The following is an 18,712-nucleotide window of genomic DNA, read 5'->3' as shown; positions in this document are numbered from 1 at the left end:
GAGACTTCCTGAAAATGAGCCTTATGAGACCACACTGTCCAACCAAAAGGCTGGTCATCAATGCATCCTTCAGACGGATTTATGACCAAAAGGTGGAAACTGCGGACAAAGAAAAGGGGGCTATGGAAAGTAACCTCACATTTATGGTCTGATCATAAATTCCTCACTGGGCAGGTCATGGTGGGTAGACATGCCCCAAGCATATAACTTCTTTGGTGAAAGGCTTATATTTGCCTTAAGCAAGTCCTGTCCACTGTTTCTGTGCATTTAGGTTAACACACCTTTGAAATACCTCTTTTTAGACCCCTCAGAATCAAACCACCCTCAAGAGAACACATAACTATCCTGTAATCCAATCCCCACCTTGCTTTTCCCCACCTCCATGTAATCTTCCTTACATTCAATCCTCCTTAATTCCAAATGCATAAAAGAAACAGCAAAACTCATTCTCTGGAGCATTTGAGATGTTCCCTGGCATCCTATGTCTTCAGTTTGGCTCAAACTCTTACAACATTTCTCTCTGTTTCTTACTTCGACAAAGGTGGAAGGGGCCCACGGGGTAACTGAGTGAAGATGAGATGTGGGGCTTGTTCTTACCCCATGGGAAAGTCTGGCCCAAGTGGAGTACGTTCTCATAGGAGGGCTTCATGGCTGGGGCCTGGAGCCAGCCCTCAGAACTGCCTTTTGCAGGGGCCACCAAACCTGAAGGCTTGGGGGGGCCCTTGGCTTCCAGGTCCCACGTTCTCCCCTCCCCCACCCCGTTTTACTTCCTCCCCAAAAGTTCTGTCAACTCTGTCCCATATTTCCCTTCATTTCACTCTCTGGCCAGAAGGAATAGCCCAGGATCCATTACAAGAAACAGTTTCCAAAGCGGGGTCCCCTTTCCTCCAGGATACAAGCATTCAGTCTTTACAAACCTTGGATATAGGTAGGAAGGAAAGTCTCCCGACCTTTAAAGGGCCACATGACCCCTCTCAGCGCTCCCACTAGCCCCCAAAAGAAAGAAAAGAACAATGAACAGCAAAAGGAATTTAGTGTTAATTTAATAATAATAAAAATGTTTTAAGAGTCACACTCTGTTACTTACGATTAGAAATGTCACAACCTTGAGGCTTGTCTCCAGAGCTGGTTTCTCTCTCCAAACATCCCTGGGTCCTTCCCAAGCCCCAACCCAGATTCTTTAAACTCTTAAGAGTCAGGTGAGATGAGAACACAGAAGAAACCCACTCTGAGGAAGGAATAGGGGAGGAACGGGATTGCAGTTTGACTTAGTGACAGTATAACACAGCCTGGAGTTAGCTGTGCCTGTAAGAAGAAACAGGAAAAGAAACACATAATTTTCATATGTGGTATATACACAAGAGGGTGGTAGAATGGTATTAAATGAAGTGAAGTTAGGAATTTTCTAAGTGCTTTATTATTTTACTTAATCTTTGCCACAATCCTGAAAAACAGGTGCGATTACTCTCATTTTAAAGATGAAAACATTGAGCCTCCAGTAGCTCACCCAAGGCCAATGACGACGCATTGCATGACCCAGGACTTGAACCCACGTCCATCTGGCTCCAAAGCCTTTGCTTGTTTCACAAGGCAAAACTGTATTATTACGTCTTTGGTCTGCACAGTACCTCCCTGCATTTGGAGACCGCCTTTCCCCCATCCTGTGGTTCCGGAGGTCCCATCCATCACAGGGGCTGCTAGTCCCTGGCTGCAGGGCTGGGTGCTGGCAGGCCTGGCATAGCCCTGTCCACTATGAGTGAAAGGGGTGGGCATGTGGCCCAGGCTGTCTGATCAGAGTTCCTCTGCAAGATCTGTGGATATTGGAGCAGGGGACCCTCTACCTCTGGGAGCATGAGCTGCCGGGACCACTGAGTCTGGAGCTGCCCTGGCTTCTTTCTTGCCATGTGCAGGTGGCTGCAGGAAGACACAGCCAACGTGCGAGAAACAAGAATCAAGAGACAGGGAAAGAATTGCAGAGAGAACACGCGGGCCTCAAAACACCATTAGGTCACCAGTTTCTGCCCTGACTTTTTTCAAATTTATGTCAATGAATTTTATTTATTTATGTATTTATTTTTGTTTAAGCTAATTTGAGCTGAATTTCTGCCACTTGCTACTGGAAGAATTCTGATGAATTCTATTCTCTAATGAAAGCTCTTCCCTTTTGGGGAGGGACAGGTAACTGGAGTAATCACAGTTCTTGATGGCAAGTGACAGAAACCTAGCTGGAATTGGGTGATGCAGACTGGGGTTTACCAGAAAGACAGAGTTATAGCTGGGCCTCTGGGGCTCTGGGAATAAAAACAAGGTCCTAGCCATGACCTGTGCTCAGAGCTCTTCTCTGAGCTTCTTCAGCTTCCTTCTCTCCATTGGCTTCCTCCTTCCGGGTAGCTAGGACACAGCCTTGCCCTCACCACCTGACCACCAGAGAAGCACTGTTGCTTTTTCCTCACATGAAGTTTAGAAAGTTCTGGAAGGGAGTGCACATGGCCCAGTCTGGGTCAGTTGACACTCAAATAGAACTGTGTGTCATCTGTGGCCAGAGGGAAGAGTTACTTGAGACCCACCTCTGTGTTTTGGGGTCTTTCTCAAAGAAGAGGGGTTTATCGTGAGACGGAGAATGACCCCAAATGGAAGCTGTGGTCGTCTGTTCTGTGCCAGGCACTGAGCCAGATGCTGGGCGGCTTCTTTGCTTCCAGGCAAATCCCTCCCCGCTGCAAATTCTGCAGTGATTTGAGCAATAGACCCAGATGTCAGACAGGGTGAGATTCTCAGCTTTCCTCTTCGATGGAAGAACCAGGCTTCCTTCCCATTCTCTCCTTACTTGTCCTAACTTACTGTGGCCAAGCCTGCTAGTTGGGCATGTTGCCACCAAATAAAAACTACATTTCCCAGCCTCCATGTAGCTAGGTGCAATCATGCTTCTGTATTGTGTGGGACCTAGCAGAAGGCTGCTTCAACGGGGTCAGCAGGGAGGCCCCTTTTATCTTCTTTAACTCTTCTTCCTTCTTCCAGCCAGCAGCACAGCTAGGGTTTTAGCAGCATTTTGGGGACGTGATTGGGGGTGTGCAAACCAAGTGCTAGCATGCTTGATATACATATGTATATACCGTATTTTCCCGAAAATAAGATCTAGCCGGACAATCATCAGTAATTTGTCTTTTGGAGCAAAAATTAACATAAGACCTGGTCTTATTTTACTATAATATAAGACTGGGTCTTTATAATATAATAAATATAATATAATATAATGTAATATAATATAATATAATACCGGCTCTTATATTAATTTTTGCTCCCAAAGACGCATTAGAGCTGATTATCCGTCTAGGTCTTATTTTCAGGGAAACATGGTATAATATGAATAAGAAATACATATAAGATGGAGCCTGGGTTTTCCATGGAACTGACTCACTAGCCCTGGCCCGCCCAGTCTGGTTCCCTTAGCGAGAATGTGCAGGCTGGTGATTTGGATCTTCTGTTTATCCATCCAAATCTGATCCCAGTCAGTGTATCACCTTCTCGATCACAGGCCACATTTTAGATGGAGCCCAATCTGTACGACCTTCACCCTGAGAACTGCAGGGTAGTTACAGAGTGCAGGAGGCAGGAGAGGGGGAGTGTGCACGGGCTTTGCAGCACTGGCCAGCCCTCCCAAGAGACCCAAGAAGGGCTCAGCGGCTCAGCATGCCTGCTCACTCGTCCAGCCACACCCGCCAGAGAATTCACTATCCCATTGCAAAGGGCTTCGTGACAGCGGACCCTAACTTCTGATCACTTTTAAGAAGGAGAAAGTTTCAGTTTGGGCACTGACAGGAACATAGGGAAAGGGAGAAAAAAATTACATGCTATACATTTGTGCACGTCTATGTATTTATAAGAAATGCACGTATGATTTTATTACTTCCTGCAATAGTCTAGTGAGGTGGGTACTAATTCTCTGTGAGCAGATGAGGAAACCAAACATCTGCCAGGGGCCCCACCTGGTGAGTAGTGGATATAAAACTCAATCTCATATTTGCCACACTCTTAAAATTGTCTATGGTTTTCCCACCTCACACAGGTGTTTAACTGTCTGAGTTGGAGGCCGAAGGCATAGAGAGGAATCTCCACAACAACCTTAGGGAGTTTAGAGGGTGTAGGACCCATCAAGACCAAGTGCACGGACCTGGTCTCACTACTGGGACCCCCACGAATGGATCTCCTGGGTTTTGGTTTTGATCTAAAAAAATCTAGCATATGAGCATTCTGTCTGGGAAAATGATGAGAAAATGCCAGATGTGTGAGTGTCCCAGACTTTCTTCTAAACGGAGTTTCCTCCTCAGAAGGAGGGTACTTCTCAGCTGATTGTCACTTAGGTAAGAGCCCACCATCCCCTGTGCACAGAAGAGGTGGGGTTGCCCTTAAAACATGCCATGATGTTGGACCATGTGACTGCTGTTTTCTTCATTCCTACAAGGGGATCCGAAGACATTTGATTCCAAGCAGTAGAAATCCCGACGTAAACTGGCTGAAACTCTAAAGAGGATTTGTTGGCTCATGTTACTAGAAAGTCTCAAAGAAGACCTGGTTTAGGGCTGGTTTCATCCAGCATCTTTCCAGTGCCCGAGTTTCTTTACATCTTTCTATAATAAAAACTGGTTTCTCTTTGTAATTACAAGATGACTGCCAGAAATCTCTGGGGCTGCAAGCTTCATCAGTGCAGGTTAAAATGTCCATGAATGAATTCCTTGAGCCTTTACAAAGTGGAGCCCAATTTTCTTCTCCTTGAGTGTGGGCTGGACTTAGTGCTTAGCTACTAACAAATAGAAAAAAGCAGAAGTGCTGGTGTGTAACTTCAGAGACTAGGGGCACAAAAGAGAATGTAGCTTTCTGCTTGCTCTCGCTCAGATCACTGGTTTGGGGGAAAGCCAGCTGCCACGTTGTGAGCACATTCAAGCAGTTCTGGGAGAGGCCCGTGAGGTGGAAGAATGAGGCCTCCATTCGACAGCCAGGGAGGACTGAGGCCCCTGACAACAGCGGTTTTGGAGTAGGGCTGGTTTAAGCTGGTGAGTTGGGAAGCTGGTCTTCAGCCTTGGCCAAACCTCAGGTGACAGCTGACCCTCATGAGAAATCTGAGCTACAGCCACCCTGCAAAGCTGCTCCTAGATTCCTGGCCTGCAGAAACTGTGAGGCAACAACATTTGTTGTTTTAAGCCACTAAGTTTTGGGGTAATTTGTGAAGCAGCAATAGATAACTAACGTATTCAGCCTCATCCAAGGAGAACTATGTGCTTCTAGAAGTTCTTTCAGAAAAGTGAAGAAGCTTCTCTCCCAGAAGTCTTCAGCAAACCCTTCCTCACGTCTCGTTGGCCCAGACTAACTATAGGCCTATCCTTCAACCAATGACTGGCCAGTGGGTAGGATGGGGCCGATAACCTCCTGCCTGGGCCACACCTGGTTGTCCATGCCCCAGACACATGGGCTGACCAGGAGGTGTGGCAGCCTGACTAAAGCTGGGGTGCTGCCAAAAAGAGGACCACAGGTCTTCCAGGCCACACATCAGAGCTCCTTCCAGGAGGAATGTGGACCACTTAAAACAAAGGGACTGGCTTTAAATCAGGAATTTATAAATGTCACCTTGGTTCTGAGATTCTGTGAAGGAAAACAAATTCACCGCTTTTCCTTGTAGAAGCTCCTTGTCTCAGTGCTTCCTGTGAAACATGGCCTTCCCTGGCTGATGTCATTCCAGGCTCGAGGTCATCAGTGAGGCAAAACGGCCTCCTTCCAAACTCTCTTTATCAGAAAGTCCATCCCTGGGGGCGAGCAGCAGCCACTGTCCTAAGGAGAATAGCAAGCACTCTTGAGAAGTGCAAGTATTTATTTTATTTTGTGTTTTTTTTTTTTGCTAAAAATCTGCTGCTCTACATTTGTATTGGAATCCTGGGTCAAGTGGCTGTGTAGGGACAACTTTCATTGTCATGAGTAATCTACTGGCTGAGAAAAACAACAGAAGCAGTCAACAGGACATTAGCTTATGCACGCATGTGTGTGTGTGTGGGGGAGGGCAGCTTTATTGAGCTATAATTCACATACCACACTATTTACCCATTTACAGTGTACAATTCAATGGTTTTCAGTATATCCCCAGAGTTGTATAATGATCACTACAATCAGTTTTGAACATTTTCACGTTCATCACCCCTTAAAAAGAAACTCCATACCCTTTAAATATCATCCCTTCAGCCTAAAGCAACTGTCACTCTGCTTTCTACTTTTTTTTTTTGCCTTTGTGTGTTTTAAATACATCTTTTGTTTGCCAGCAGGTAATATTTTGGGAAAAAAATGTAGTCATATACCTTAAAACATAAGGTATAGTGTAGAATGTTGTCATGGCATGTTTTACATGGCATGTGTGTGCTTTCTGATATATGCAGTTTTACCAAGTGGGCTGTAGTTTGTTGAAACTATTGATGGATTCTGTTTTCTGGGAAGGTGGTGGGTGCAGGGAGGGTTGGGTATGGGCAGGGAGCCCCGCTGAGGTGGGTCTGGGTGTGGTATGGTGGCGGGGGTTGTGCAGGCAGATCAGACAGCCAGTGTGTTGGCAGGGCAGAGTTCACATCCTGGGGTGCATGGTAACCCATTTTGTTAAGATCTTGGAGTGAGTTCAGAGTGGTCTGACTGCAGACCTCAGTTCAAGGGACCCAGGGCTCCTTCTGAGTCAGCCATACTGAATCATAGCCCCAGATCAGAGTCAGCTGGGGAGGGATGACGAAGATTGGGGTTCAAGGTGAAATTCCTTTGTTTCTTCAAGTTCTTCAAGGGCTAAGGGCTGAAGGCCTTCTCATTACCCCTACTTCCTCCTCTGGCCTTCCCCTCTGTCCTCAGCGAGGCGTCTACTGTGTGCAAGGCTGCAGTGGCCTCACACAGAGCCAGCTGCTACTCCTTTCTGGACCTCAGTCTTCCTATCTATTTAACGGAAGACCAAAGAAATGATACCTAAGGGCCTTTCCAGGTCTCACAGCCTGTGACGCTTAGTCCAGTCGTCACTTTACAATTTGTAGGGTGTTTCACAGTTGCTCCTTCTACCATACTGTGCCACTTCTTCCAGGTATGGAAGTGGAGAAGCAGGATCTCCTTGATGTTCCCAAATCCAGGTGCTTGGGAGGTGGGCCCAGGCTCCCCAACCTGGGCCTCCCACAAGCACACCTCAGCCTGGCAGCACACATCCTTATTTCCACCAAGCACTGGTCTGGTTTGCTGTCAAGAGGCTGTGGATGATTCTGGAGCCTTGGGCCAGGAGTCCAGGGTGATACACGGGTACGGGTGGCCTGTGGGGTGAGCTTCCAGCAGCTGGACAAGGCCATGTCCTGCTCCCTGGGCGCTGAATTATTCACTCTTGGAGGGGTGCAGTGAGGTGAGGGCAGGGCCCTAGGGGTTCACTTCCTGTCTTGCAGTCTGTTTGTCCCCTCCCTCATCCCGAGCCCCGCTCATCACTGCCTGACATGGTGTCACCCAGAAGTGACTTTCTCTGGAGCTGATTGTCTTTCTGTCCCCACTGGCTTTGCCCCCACCCGTTGTGTCCTCCTGCGCCTGGGCTCAGGCCTTCCTCCTACCTGGCGTCTCCTTTTCCCCTCTGCTGCCCTCTACCTGCGTAGGTTCCCTTATTTTTCCCTTAAGAATGAAATTAAAAGGCATTTGACTCAACCTGTCTGCCCCGTCCAGGTACTCCAGGTTCCTTCCCCCATCATGTGCCCCTCCAAGGGAAGGTCCACACCATGACTCTGGAGTACAAGGCCTGTGTGGGGACAGAGCCCCAAAAAGCAGTTTCCAGGCTCTCGGCCTCACATAGAAAGGTGCTGGCTCAGGTAGTAAATGGCCGTCGACTGTGATCAAATGGCCATCAGCTGTGGCTAGTTGGCCGTCAGCTGTAACCAGTGAGCCATTGGGCACTAATATAACTGCCGTGGCTAGGCTAGCAGCAAAAAGGGGAGCTAGCAAGAAGGTGGTGGCTGAGCCTGCAAGCGGCGCAGTGAGGGTTGAGAATTGTGTGGCTCCTGGTTCCTGTGTCTCCAACCCAGCCGCCAGTGAGAGTATAGTGGTGTGACTCCCCTACCTACGGCTCCGTGGGTGTTCCTGTTTGGCCTCATCATGTCCTGCGTTTTTGTGTGGGGAGCGGGACCAGAGACCCTGCCGGACACCCCGCACGACAGCCTGTGTGTGGGGGGGGGGGAGGGGGGTTTGGAGGACAGTGTTCTCTGACTCCCGGTGGCCCTGTGGGTAACTCATTTGCCAGAGGTGGACATTCACTTTCAGGGAAGAATGGGAACATTTTTCAAGGTTACCACCTGGTAAGAGGCAGAGCCGTAGCCATAACTGGTTGGTTTGAATACAAGTTATGACTAAACGCCTCCATTTCACGGCCTCCCATTCCCTTCTCACTTGTTCTACGGAGTTGATCCTTCACCTGTTGCCTTGGCGAGGGGGAAACCAGCAGGCTGTGCATAGTAATTTTTAACTGAGGCAAACCCTGCCCTGATGTAGCCCTCCAAATAGCAGCCCGGTATTCAGGACACAAACGCACAGGAATGAAAAATTCCCACAGGCCTCAGTTAAGTTTGACAAACTCATGCCCTCTCCCCTGAAACTCGGGCCTCTGGGCTCTCTCCTGGTTCTCTCCTGCCTTCTCCAACTGCTTTTCCTTTGTCCTCTGGGAGGGATTCTCATCTTCTCCCACTCCCACCATGGGGAACAGCAAGCCTCAGCCCAGAAACCCACTTCCTCCCTCTCCATGGAGGCTGGAATCCTTCTAGCCTCGCTGACTCATGGCTTTCCACCACCTGCCCCCACATGGTGCCCTTCCTGAGGGCAAGGCCTAGGTGTCTTGGACCTCTTCTCTCTGCTTTCACCTGGCCCCGTGCCTGGAACACAGGTGTGCAAGGCCGCAGGTGTGGGAATAAACACATGCACCTGCCCCCCAGGGTTGCTACCCTACATGGTCTAGCCCTACTTACCCACCCAAGCTGACCTCTGATCCTCAGAGTTTTGAACTTAAAATACTAAGGCACAGATAACCTCACTCACAGAATGTGATGCAGGTTTTCCAAGGGATAGTTCAGGAGCTTTTAATAATAAATGGGAAATGCTTACAACAATTTGGGTGAAAACACAGCAGAACACAAAACTGTGTGAACGCAATGACCATAGCTGTGTGCACAGAACCCCCGGAGGGCTTCTGGAAAAATGTGGTGAGCTTTCCTCTCTGGATTCATGGCACCAAGAAGGCTCTGGACCCGGGAACGTAAGCCACAGTGAGGCAAGTGAGCGGTCCTGTACTGAAAACGTAGAAGATGCTTCCTTAGGGAAGACGACCGGCCTAACTGGAAGTCATATAGCCACTGACACTCGGGACCTATCAGACTCCTCCCTGATCCCTGTCCCAGATCCACAGCTGGACAAGCTCCGCTTACATGCTCCAAACTGGACAGATGTTTGGATCCTGACTCTTAAATTTGGAGTCCAGGCACGACTCCTAATGGACTGCCCCAAATTAGTAGACATTTGAGGAAACTTCTAACATGAAATGCAGGGACGAAAACAAATAGAAAAAGGAACTCAGAGGAAACAGGGACAATACAGAGAGCAAAAGAAAACCAAAATAATAATAATAATAATAAATAAATAAAATAAACCAACAACAACTAGAAAACAACTCTATGACTTATATCTTCAGAGAAGCTACCATGTCCATATTATGTCTACATGCAGCTATAGGAAAAGTTCCTAGGAAATTGAAAAACAGATAGTGGAAATAAAAATTACAACAGAGGGATTAGAAGTTGAAGTAGAGAATCTCTCATTAGGTGGAATGAAAAGACAAATGTAATATGGGAAAGAGAAGAAAAAGTAAATAAAAGATAAAGCCAGGAAATTCACAAATGAATAATAGGAGTTTCAGAAACAGAGAAAAGATAAATGGACGGGAGAAATTATTAAATAAAATATACAAGTAAATGTCCAGAATTCTGAGGATATGAGTTTCTAGACTGAAAGAGTTTACCAAGTCCCCAGCCCAAGGGCAGATGTGGCAAGATGCATTGTGAAATCTGAAGCAGCCACACCAGTAGGAGGTCCTGAGTGAGGAGAGGGGACCACGCAGGGCTTCCGGAATCAGAACGGCTTTGGACTTCTCAACAGCAGTGCCAGGAAATGGAAGACAATGGAACTATGCTTTCAAACATTATTTTAAAAAATGGAAAATTATTTCCGATCTAGAATTCTATATCCAGCCAACCTCTCAATCAAGCATGAGGGCAGAATAAAGATATTGCCAGATAAGTAAGGTCCGAACATTTTACCTGTTACGTACTCTTTCTAAGGAAAATACTGAAAATAGGAGACATGGGATCCAGGAAACTGGATAGAGAAAAGGGAAATTTCCAAGGTGACAGTGAAGGGAGATCCCCGGATGACAGCTGTTCATAAGCTCAGAAATTAGCAGCATGGAATAGGGAACGTGAATGGGTGGAAGGTCCCCAAAACAGACTTCCTATGAACCTGATGCGCTTGATTGTGTCGAAGAGAGATTTCCATTCCCCTCTGGCAAGAGGCATCAAGAGTGTGGAGGTTTGGAGCAGACAGATTGCTGTTTGTCTTTATAAGCATGGTAGTGCTGTGATGGTCAGTTTTACATGTCAGTTTGGCTAGGCTATCATCCCCAGTTGTTCCATCAAACACTAATCTAGGTGTTGCTGTGCAGGCAGTTTGTAGATATGATTCAAGGCCGTAATCAATTGACCTTAAGTAAAGGAGATGATCCCAGACAACCTGTGTGGGTCTGATTCAATCAGCTGAAAGGCCTTAAGAGCAGAACTGAGATTTCCCTGAAGGAGAAGAAATTCCGCCTGTGGACTGCAGCTTCCGTTTGTGCTGGAAAGTTCCAGCTTACCCTTACTGAGCCCCTGACCTGTGGATTTCGGACTTGCAAAGCCAGTCTCACGATTGCGTAAAGTAATTCCTTGCAACAAAACTATTAATACATATCTCCTGCTAGTTCTGCTTCTCTGCTTGAAACTGGACTGATACGTTTCAGATTTTTAAAGTATCTACATAAATTATTTGGATAAAACTATTCATTGTAGTAAAAAAAATAAAATTTCAACCACTCAGAAAAAGAAAACAAAATAATTAATTAGAAAAGGACTGGAAGGAAATATATCAAAATGTTGTTTAGCAGGGCGGAGGAACCCCAGGTATTACAATGGCAGTCCCCATAACAAACCTTTCTGCCACCCTTTTTTCATCAAATACCACCTGTCATGAGGTTTTCTTTCTGGTTCTTAGAATGTCCCCTTAATGAGTTAAAGCTTATGAGGCATAAATTAAAAATAGAATGAAACAAAATGACTTAGCTGTATTAATTTAGATGCAAACAATGTTTTAAGTGTAGGAGTGTGATGGACTCTTTTCGATATAATTAGTTGTTTGCTGTAAACAATATTAGAAACAGAGCCACTTTAAAATGGAGCCGGTGCTACCAACCCAGAGGAACTGCCTTGCACATCTTACACCTCAAACCTTGGAATGTTAAAAACAGGGCGAAACACCCTTTGGTCTGGGCCTAGGTCGACACTGTGTCCCAAAGAACTATTTGCAAAAGATAAGAAAGCAGTTGACTACCAGACTGATGACAACTGGACTGAAAATGAACAATACTGTTTAGACTTAACACCACTATGTTTTATGACCTGCACCAATAGAAATGCCTTCCTTCTATTCATGTCACTGTTCCCCTTCCCGTTCTCAAAAGTACCCACTGCCTTTGTCTCCTAATCGCAACACTATGTGGGCTTCTGCCTAAATCAATGGGTTCAGAATAGCTATTCTTATTGATCTCAGTAAGTGCTGGTTGCCTCTCACTTTGAAAGGCCTTTTATTTTTAGATTAACATTACTGTAATATCATTTAGAGTTTTTAGTTGTCAAGAACAGAATTCACTCCAGCTATTTTGCAAGGAAGGGATTTATCAAGGGATACGATGCAGTCCCCCCAAATCTGCAGGAGGGTGGATGGTCAGGCTTGGATGCCTGCCACGGTGTCAGGAATATCACCCACATTACAACCCAGGGCTGCCGGGGTGGCCGTTCACTGAGCCCCACAGAGCTTCCGTCCTGCAGCAGGCCCAGGCTGGAGGTCTCTCCATCACATGGTGCCTGCTTCCTCTCCAGGGATGCTGGGAAAGAGCGTTTGAAAGTTCTCTTTTAGAAAAAGATGATTTTAAAAAAATTTTTTTTGAATTGTTACTGGGATAACTTATTTGAGCCAGAGAATACACCTAGAAGCAAGATCTCAACAGACTGAGAAAAATGCTTCGTAGAGTGGCAGTTTGCAGCTTCTTTTATGCATTTGGAATTAAGGAAGGAAATAAGGGAGACCATATTTTCCTGAAAATAAAACCTAGCCAGACAATCAGCTCTAATGCATCTTTTGGAGCAAAAATTAATATAAGACTCGGTATTATATTATATTATACCTGGTATTATATTATATTATATTATATTATTCCTGGTCTTATATTATAGTAAAATAAGACTGGGTCTTATATTAATTTTTGCTCCAAAAGATGCATTAGAGCTGATTGTCCGGCTAGGTCCTATTTTCAGGGAAACCCAGGATTACATGGAGGTGGGAGAAAGCAAGGTGGGATTGGATTACAGGATAATTAACAACATTACGTGCTCTCTTCTGAAAAGAGGCATTTCAAAGGTATGTTAACCTATGAGATGCACAGAAACAATGGACAGGGCTTGCTTAAGGCAAAGATAAACCTTTTGCTAAAGAAGTTACAGGCCTGGGGGACGACTACCTGCATGACCTACCCAGCGAGGAACGTATGATCAGATCACCCTCCGAGGGGACTTTCTGTAGAACCCCTTTTCAGCCACAAGTTTGTATCTGGCTTCTTTCACCCAGCATTAAAGATTCAGGAGATTATAATTTTTATTATTTGTCCTTTTCCTCAGCGCTCTACAATGAGTAAAATTAGTTTATTTTTATAATCAGTAGTATCTTTAAAAATAGTAATAGCAATACCTGCCAATTACAACATTTTCAGAAAATGGTATTTTTTTGGCAAGCAGAAATCATTTATATATACTACATTATATATATAAATTATATATATATTGCAAATATATAGAATATGGTGCTGCTTCCTCACCAGGGATGCTAGGAAAGCATATGTCTGCATATATATGATATATATACGTATATAATGGAGTTGCAATTAAGATGTTTGCTGCCCCAAAGCTGAGTTGTCTCTAACCTTCTCTCAGGCCCCCCACCATTACCCCCAAACCCAGGCTGTTGGCACACCCTGGTAGACGTCTGCCAGCAGCAGGGTGTCACTGCAGGGGTCAGCAGGGGCCCGAGCCGAGGAAAGGCACAAACCTGTATGATTTCTGTACCATTTCAAGGGCCTGTTGGGGCTGGCCCTGAGGACAGAGACAGAAGGATCTCCTTGTGTTTCTGCGAACGTCTCTGGCTGCAGCAATTCCAGACTGAGCCTTGGTACCCCCTTCTGGGAGGGGCTGCGTGTAAGCAGGAGCCAACAGGAGACGAGGGCAGATGACTGCATTGTCAGCTTCTCCCTTAACCTTGAGCTGGAGGTTATAAGCTGGGCCCCAGGGGACCAGGGCCAAAGTCCCCTGTCAGGTCCTGCTGCAGTGGGAGTTGTGGGGACAACATGCTGGCCAGGCCACTTCCTCTGCGCTCAGTCCTGGGCAAAGGCTGCCAACCCCTCTTGAGTGCCCCACAGGACAGCCCGGGGCATTCCAGGGTGCCCACTGGAAAGGGAGCCCGCATCTCCACTCGTGTGCCTCGCCCTGTCAGTGAGATCCCCTCCCCTGGTGACAATGGCTGGCTAAATCTGTACCATTTCTGGAGGGAGAAGGGCACACAGAATTTCCACTATCACCAAGTCCAGAACTTCCAGAAATATGGCCCCATTTACAGGTAAGCCTGGCGGAGGGTGGGGGCTGAGGGATAGGGAGGTTGAGGGGCCTGGGCAGCCTTGCTGTGCTCCCCCCCCCCAAGTGGTCTGCTTGCCCATCGCAGGCTCTTGTCTGCCGTTTGACTTTATTTTTTCCATGCCTGGGGATGGTGGCAGGACAAGGGAAGAGGCTTCCCAGACAGCGGGTTCAGTCCCCAGCTCCAAGGCCTCAACCCTTCCCAGGTCCTACACCCTTTGAAACTTTATGGGGGGGGTAACGGGGGGATGGTAAAGAACAAGCCCTGTTAACTGTCTCCCTATATTCATTACCCTCAGGACCCCTCGGGAGGTAAATTTTATCATCCCCATTGTCAAAAGGGACTGAAGCTCAGAGAGGTTAGGATTCTTGCCCTGGTCACCCAGCTAGATCCCTGTCCTGCTGGATGCTGGCCTCGTCCCTCAGCCCTGTGCGGCTCTGGAGGAGCTGAGTTTGTCCCTTCCACTTGGCCTGACTGGAGCCCCTCTTCTCCAAGCATCTGCCTTGCTTTCCTGCCAGGAATAAGGGACTTTGGTCTCTAGGCCTTTGAGTTCTGCCACTTCTGGGGTGGGGGGGCCCGGGTACAGGTATCTGAGGGCTGCGCCTGGTGGCAGGCTTTGTGTGTTCTGGTTTAGCAGTTTCTAAGGAAGGTCGCCTTCAGGCCACACCTGGGTTCTTTTCTGAGAGCAGAGCTGAGGGGGATGGGAGGTGGTGGAGGTGGTAGCTGGGGCAGGGAGAGAACATGAGGATGGACAGTGCATTTTCCTGTGAGTGAAATGGTAAGATGGGGAAAGGGCATCAGAGGACATGTTGGGGCTGGCTGGCTGGGTCGGGTGCGGGCAGGAGGGCAGGTTTGGTTGTGTACTGGTCAGGGGTCCAGCTGCTCATTTAATAGGGTCACGTCCTCCCTCTCCCACCACTCCTTTGGAAGTCTAACATGCCCTTTCCCCAGCTGGTTTGGAGGCAGGGAGGCCCCAGTCTGTGTCAGGCTTAGGAGAGGTAGCTCCTGAGATTCTCTTCTCTCTTCTCTCCCGTAGGCCTGTCAGTGTCTCTCTCCCCATCCTCACTTCACGGTGTGATCTCCCGCTGTTTCCTGCTTCCTATCCTCCAGCAGGAACTCTTTATTTTATCAAACCCCTTTCTGTTTTCTGAATCACTTTCACCTGAGCCTTGCAGCATGCCCTTGAAGTTGGTTATAATCCCCATTTTACAGATGAGAAAACTGAGGCCCAGGGAGGACAAGGGTCTTGCCAAAGGTCTCACAGCTCATCAGGACAAAGCCAGGACTGGAACTCCAATTGTCTGACTTCCAGTTCAGCGTGGCGCCATTATATGTTAACGGATAGCCTGAAAATGATAACTTTCTGAATAAACATGAGGAATTTAAACTATAACTTTCATAGGTTTTTCTTAATACAAAGGCTGTTCCTGTTCATATTTATTGAAGAATTTGGAAAATATAGACAAACAAAAAATTGAAATCAGAATCTCAATTTTGATGATTTTTATGTACCATTAGGACTGTGACTATATTATATATGCTGTTTGGTGTTGTCCCATAGCAATATATCGAGGACTCTTTTCCTCTTTAATATGATTTAAAAAGGCAGTGTCATAGGCATAGTATGCACAGGCCATATTAGCCAGTTTTTAAAGTGGACACTTAGCCCACTCCGGGTTTTTCTGCTACTAGACATGATGACATGGTAAACCTCGTCATCCATCAGGCATCATGCCCCACGTCTGGCCATTGTCTGCGCCCGATTCCCAGAAGTGGAGTTGATAATAACAGCAGGTTCAAGGACTTTGCTGAGCCAGGGTGGGGGTATGGAGCCAGTGGTGTGAGGACATGTGGTAGCTGGAAAAACACTGGGGTTTTCTGAGAGGCTCAGGGTTTATAGGTCAGCAGTTAAAGCAGTGCTCGCTTTCTCCCCCTCCGCCCCGCCCTCCTCCCAGTTCTTTCTTCAGAGAGGGAAGCAGGGGAGGGAGGACAGGGGAAGGGGGAAGAAGGAGGAAGAGGGAGGGAGGAGGGAGGGAGAGAGAACTCAGCTCGTACCTGTGTGTATTTCTAATATTTTGCCTTAAAGTGTATATTGAATTAACTTTCTTATGCAAAAGACATACATACGTAAGTGAGAAGTGGGATTTTCTGTGGTTTCCCAATTATTGTATTTTATTATTATTATTTTTTAAGATTTTTATTAAAAATATAGCAAACATACAATATTATATTAGTTTCAGGTGTGCACCATAGTTATTCAACATTTACATACCTAAAGAAGTGACCACCAAGATAAGTCCAGCCACCATCTGACACCGCACCACGCCGTCACAGTATTATTGACTCTATTCTATGCTGTACGTTACATCCCCGTGACTTATTTGTTTTATACCTGGACATTTGGACCACTGTTGCCCTTCACATTCCCTCCCCTTTTTAATTTTTCAATTACAGTTAGCATTCAATATTATTTTATATTAACTTCAGGTGTACAGCATATGGTTAGACATTATATAATGTAAGAAGTGACCCCCCGACTAGTCCAGTGTCATAGTTATTACCACATTACTGACTATATTCCCTATGCTGTACTTTACATCCCCGTGACTGTCCAACATTTGCATTTTAAAGGAGGCTGTTTACAAAGTGTTTTGTGAGGTTTATCTTTGGACTAAAAAAGAGTCTACGGAAAAGAACCTCGCAGGGCGATCTGCTCATAAATTCCTAACTGGGCAGGTCATGGCGAATAGTCCTGCTGCAGGCATATAACTTCTTGAATGAAAGGTTTTTGTTTTGTTTTGTTTTGTAAAGGAGGGTGCAGCTCACAGTGGCCCATGTGGGGATCGAACCGTCAACCTTGGTGTTATTAGCATCACGCCCTAACCAACTGAGCTAACCGGCCACCCCGAATGAAAGGTTTTTAGGCAAGTCCTGTGCAACTAGGTCAGCACACCTTTGAAATGCCTCTTTCAGAGCCCACCTTCGAATGTGTGACCACCCTCAAGAGAGCACAATCTTAGCAATCTTTAATACAACCCTCACCTTGGAATCTTCCTTTCATTCCCTCCTTAATTTCAAATGCATAAAAGAAACTGCAAAACTGTCGTTCTCTGGAATCATTTTAGATCTTGATTACTGGCAATTGTCCTCAGTTTTAGCTAAAATAAACTCTTATAAAAATTCTCCACAAAACAAAAAAGGAAAGAAAAGAAAGATTAAAAAAAAATTCAGGCTGGCCTGGTGGCTCAGATGGAGCACCGTGCTCCTTATGCCTAGGTTGCCGGTTCGATTCCCACATGGGCCAGTGAGCTGCGCCCTCTACAGCTAAGATTGTGAACAACAGCTCTCCCTGGAGCTGGGCTGCCGTGAGCAGCTGGAGGTTGGCGTGAGCTGCCATGAGCTGCTGTGTGCTGCTGTGGGCTACCGTGTGCTGCCATGAGTGGTGAGTGGCCAGTGTGAGTGGTGGGCAGCCAGTGTGAGTGGCCGGCAGCTGGCGAGAGCTGCTGTGAGCTGCCAAGCGACCGACTTCCTCAGCCGGGGGAGCACAAGGCTCATAATACCGCATGGGCCAGGGAGCTGTGTCCTACACAACTAGACTGAGAAACAATGGCTTGAACTGGAGTGGCAGTGGTGGTGGGGGGAGGGGTGGAAGAAGGGGAATAAAATTCTCTACAGGTTTGGACATTTCTTACATCGACCATCTGTACCTGGGGCAATGTTGTTCTAATAGAGACAAAGTGCTTTGTTAGGCCTATGACTCTTGGAGGCAGGGTGGCCGCGCCCAGAATTTGAATTCTAGAGCCTAGAAGGGATTGACTGGCCCGGTGTATGACCTGCTGAGCAAGCAGTCCAGGGTCACTCCAACAGCGACATGAAGGAGCCATGTTTCTGAGCCATACAGTGGGTGAGAGGGCGCTGAGGGTGTGAACACACAGGAAGAATGTGCACAGGACGAGCATGGGACGGAGGACTGGATGGCCCGCGAGGCCGGGCGGGGAGCAGGCCAGGTCCTGGGGGACACGCTGTGGTACAGCGGCAGCCAGCATGGTAAGATGAGGAGCATATAGCTGTCACTTATAGAACGCTTAACAGGAGTCATAGACATAGACGCCATGTCTTCCTATCCTCTGGCAACCCTGTGAGACAGGCACTGTATTTTTCTCCATTTTATAAAAGAGGAAACTGAGACTCAGAGGGGTGAGAACCAGCGAGAAGGTGTGGAAACGATCCACTTCCAGGGCAGCTGGCTCTGCATTCTCAGCCCTGAGGTGATTACAAAGAAGCTGAGACCCCTGTCCTGATAGCACAAGGTCTGCACCGCTCTCCTCGAATCCTTATGTCATAACCCTTCTCCTCCTCCCCTCCAGGGAGAAGCTTGGCAACATGGAGTCAGTTTTTATCATTGACCCTGAAGATGTGGCCCTTCTCTTTAAGTTCGAGGGTTCCACACCAGAACGATATTGCATCCCACCCTGGGTCGCCTATCACCAGCATTACCAGAGACCCATCGGGGTCCTGTTCAAGTGAGTCCTCGGTCGTCTCCCGGGGGCTGGAGGGAGATGATGGCAGCTGTGGCAAGGGCAGAGGCTGGGTGAGGGGCTGGGGCATGCTTGCCCTGCCCTTTCTGGCTGGGGCTCTAGGCAAATCCCTGTCATCTTCCTGCCTCTATAAAAGAGAGAATGGTGATGGTGAACTGCTATGGCAA

At 47.1% G+C, this 18,712-nt stretch overlaps 1 protein-coding gene across 2 annotated transcripts in view; it reads left to right on the top strand.

The window, feature by feature from the left end:
• LOC117022918 (cholesterol side-chain cleavage enzyme, mitochondrial) overlaps positions 1-18,712 on the top strand; it is a 39,578-nt gene that overhangs the window by 12,334 nt on the left and 8,532 nt on the right. Inside the window, exons 1-2 of one of the 2 annotated variants that reach the window (XM_033107144.1) lie at positions 13,702-13,992; positions 18,375-18,530. In XM_033107144.1, the coding sequence (XP_032963035.1) occupies positions 13,724-13,992; positions 18,375-18,530 (425 nt within the window). In that variant the 5' untranslated portion in view covers positions 13,702-13,723. Of the gene's footprint in view, positions 1-13,701; positions 13,993-18,374; positions 18,531-18,712 lie in introns of those variants that run through there. The other variant, XM_033107145.1, reaches the window with a different exon arrangement.

Source organism: Rhinolophus ferrumequinum, chromosome 6, assembly GCF_004115265.2.
Source record: "Rhinolophus ferrumequinum isolate MPI-CBG mRhiFer1 chromosome 6, mRhiFer1_v1.p, whole genome shotgun sequence".
In the NCBI taxonomy this organism is placed as follows: domain Eukaryota; kingdom Metazoa; phylum Chordata; class Mammalia; order Chiroptera; family Rhinolophidae; genus Rhinolophus; species Rhinolophus ferrumequinum.
Note: the sequence above shows the minus strand (reverse complement) of the source record. Positions and strands in the feature narration are given on the sequence as shown.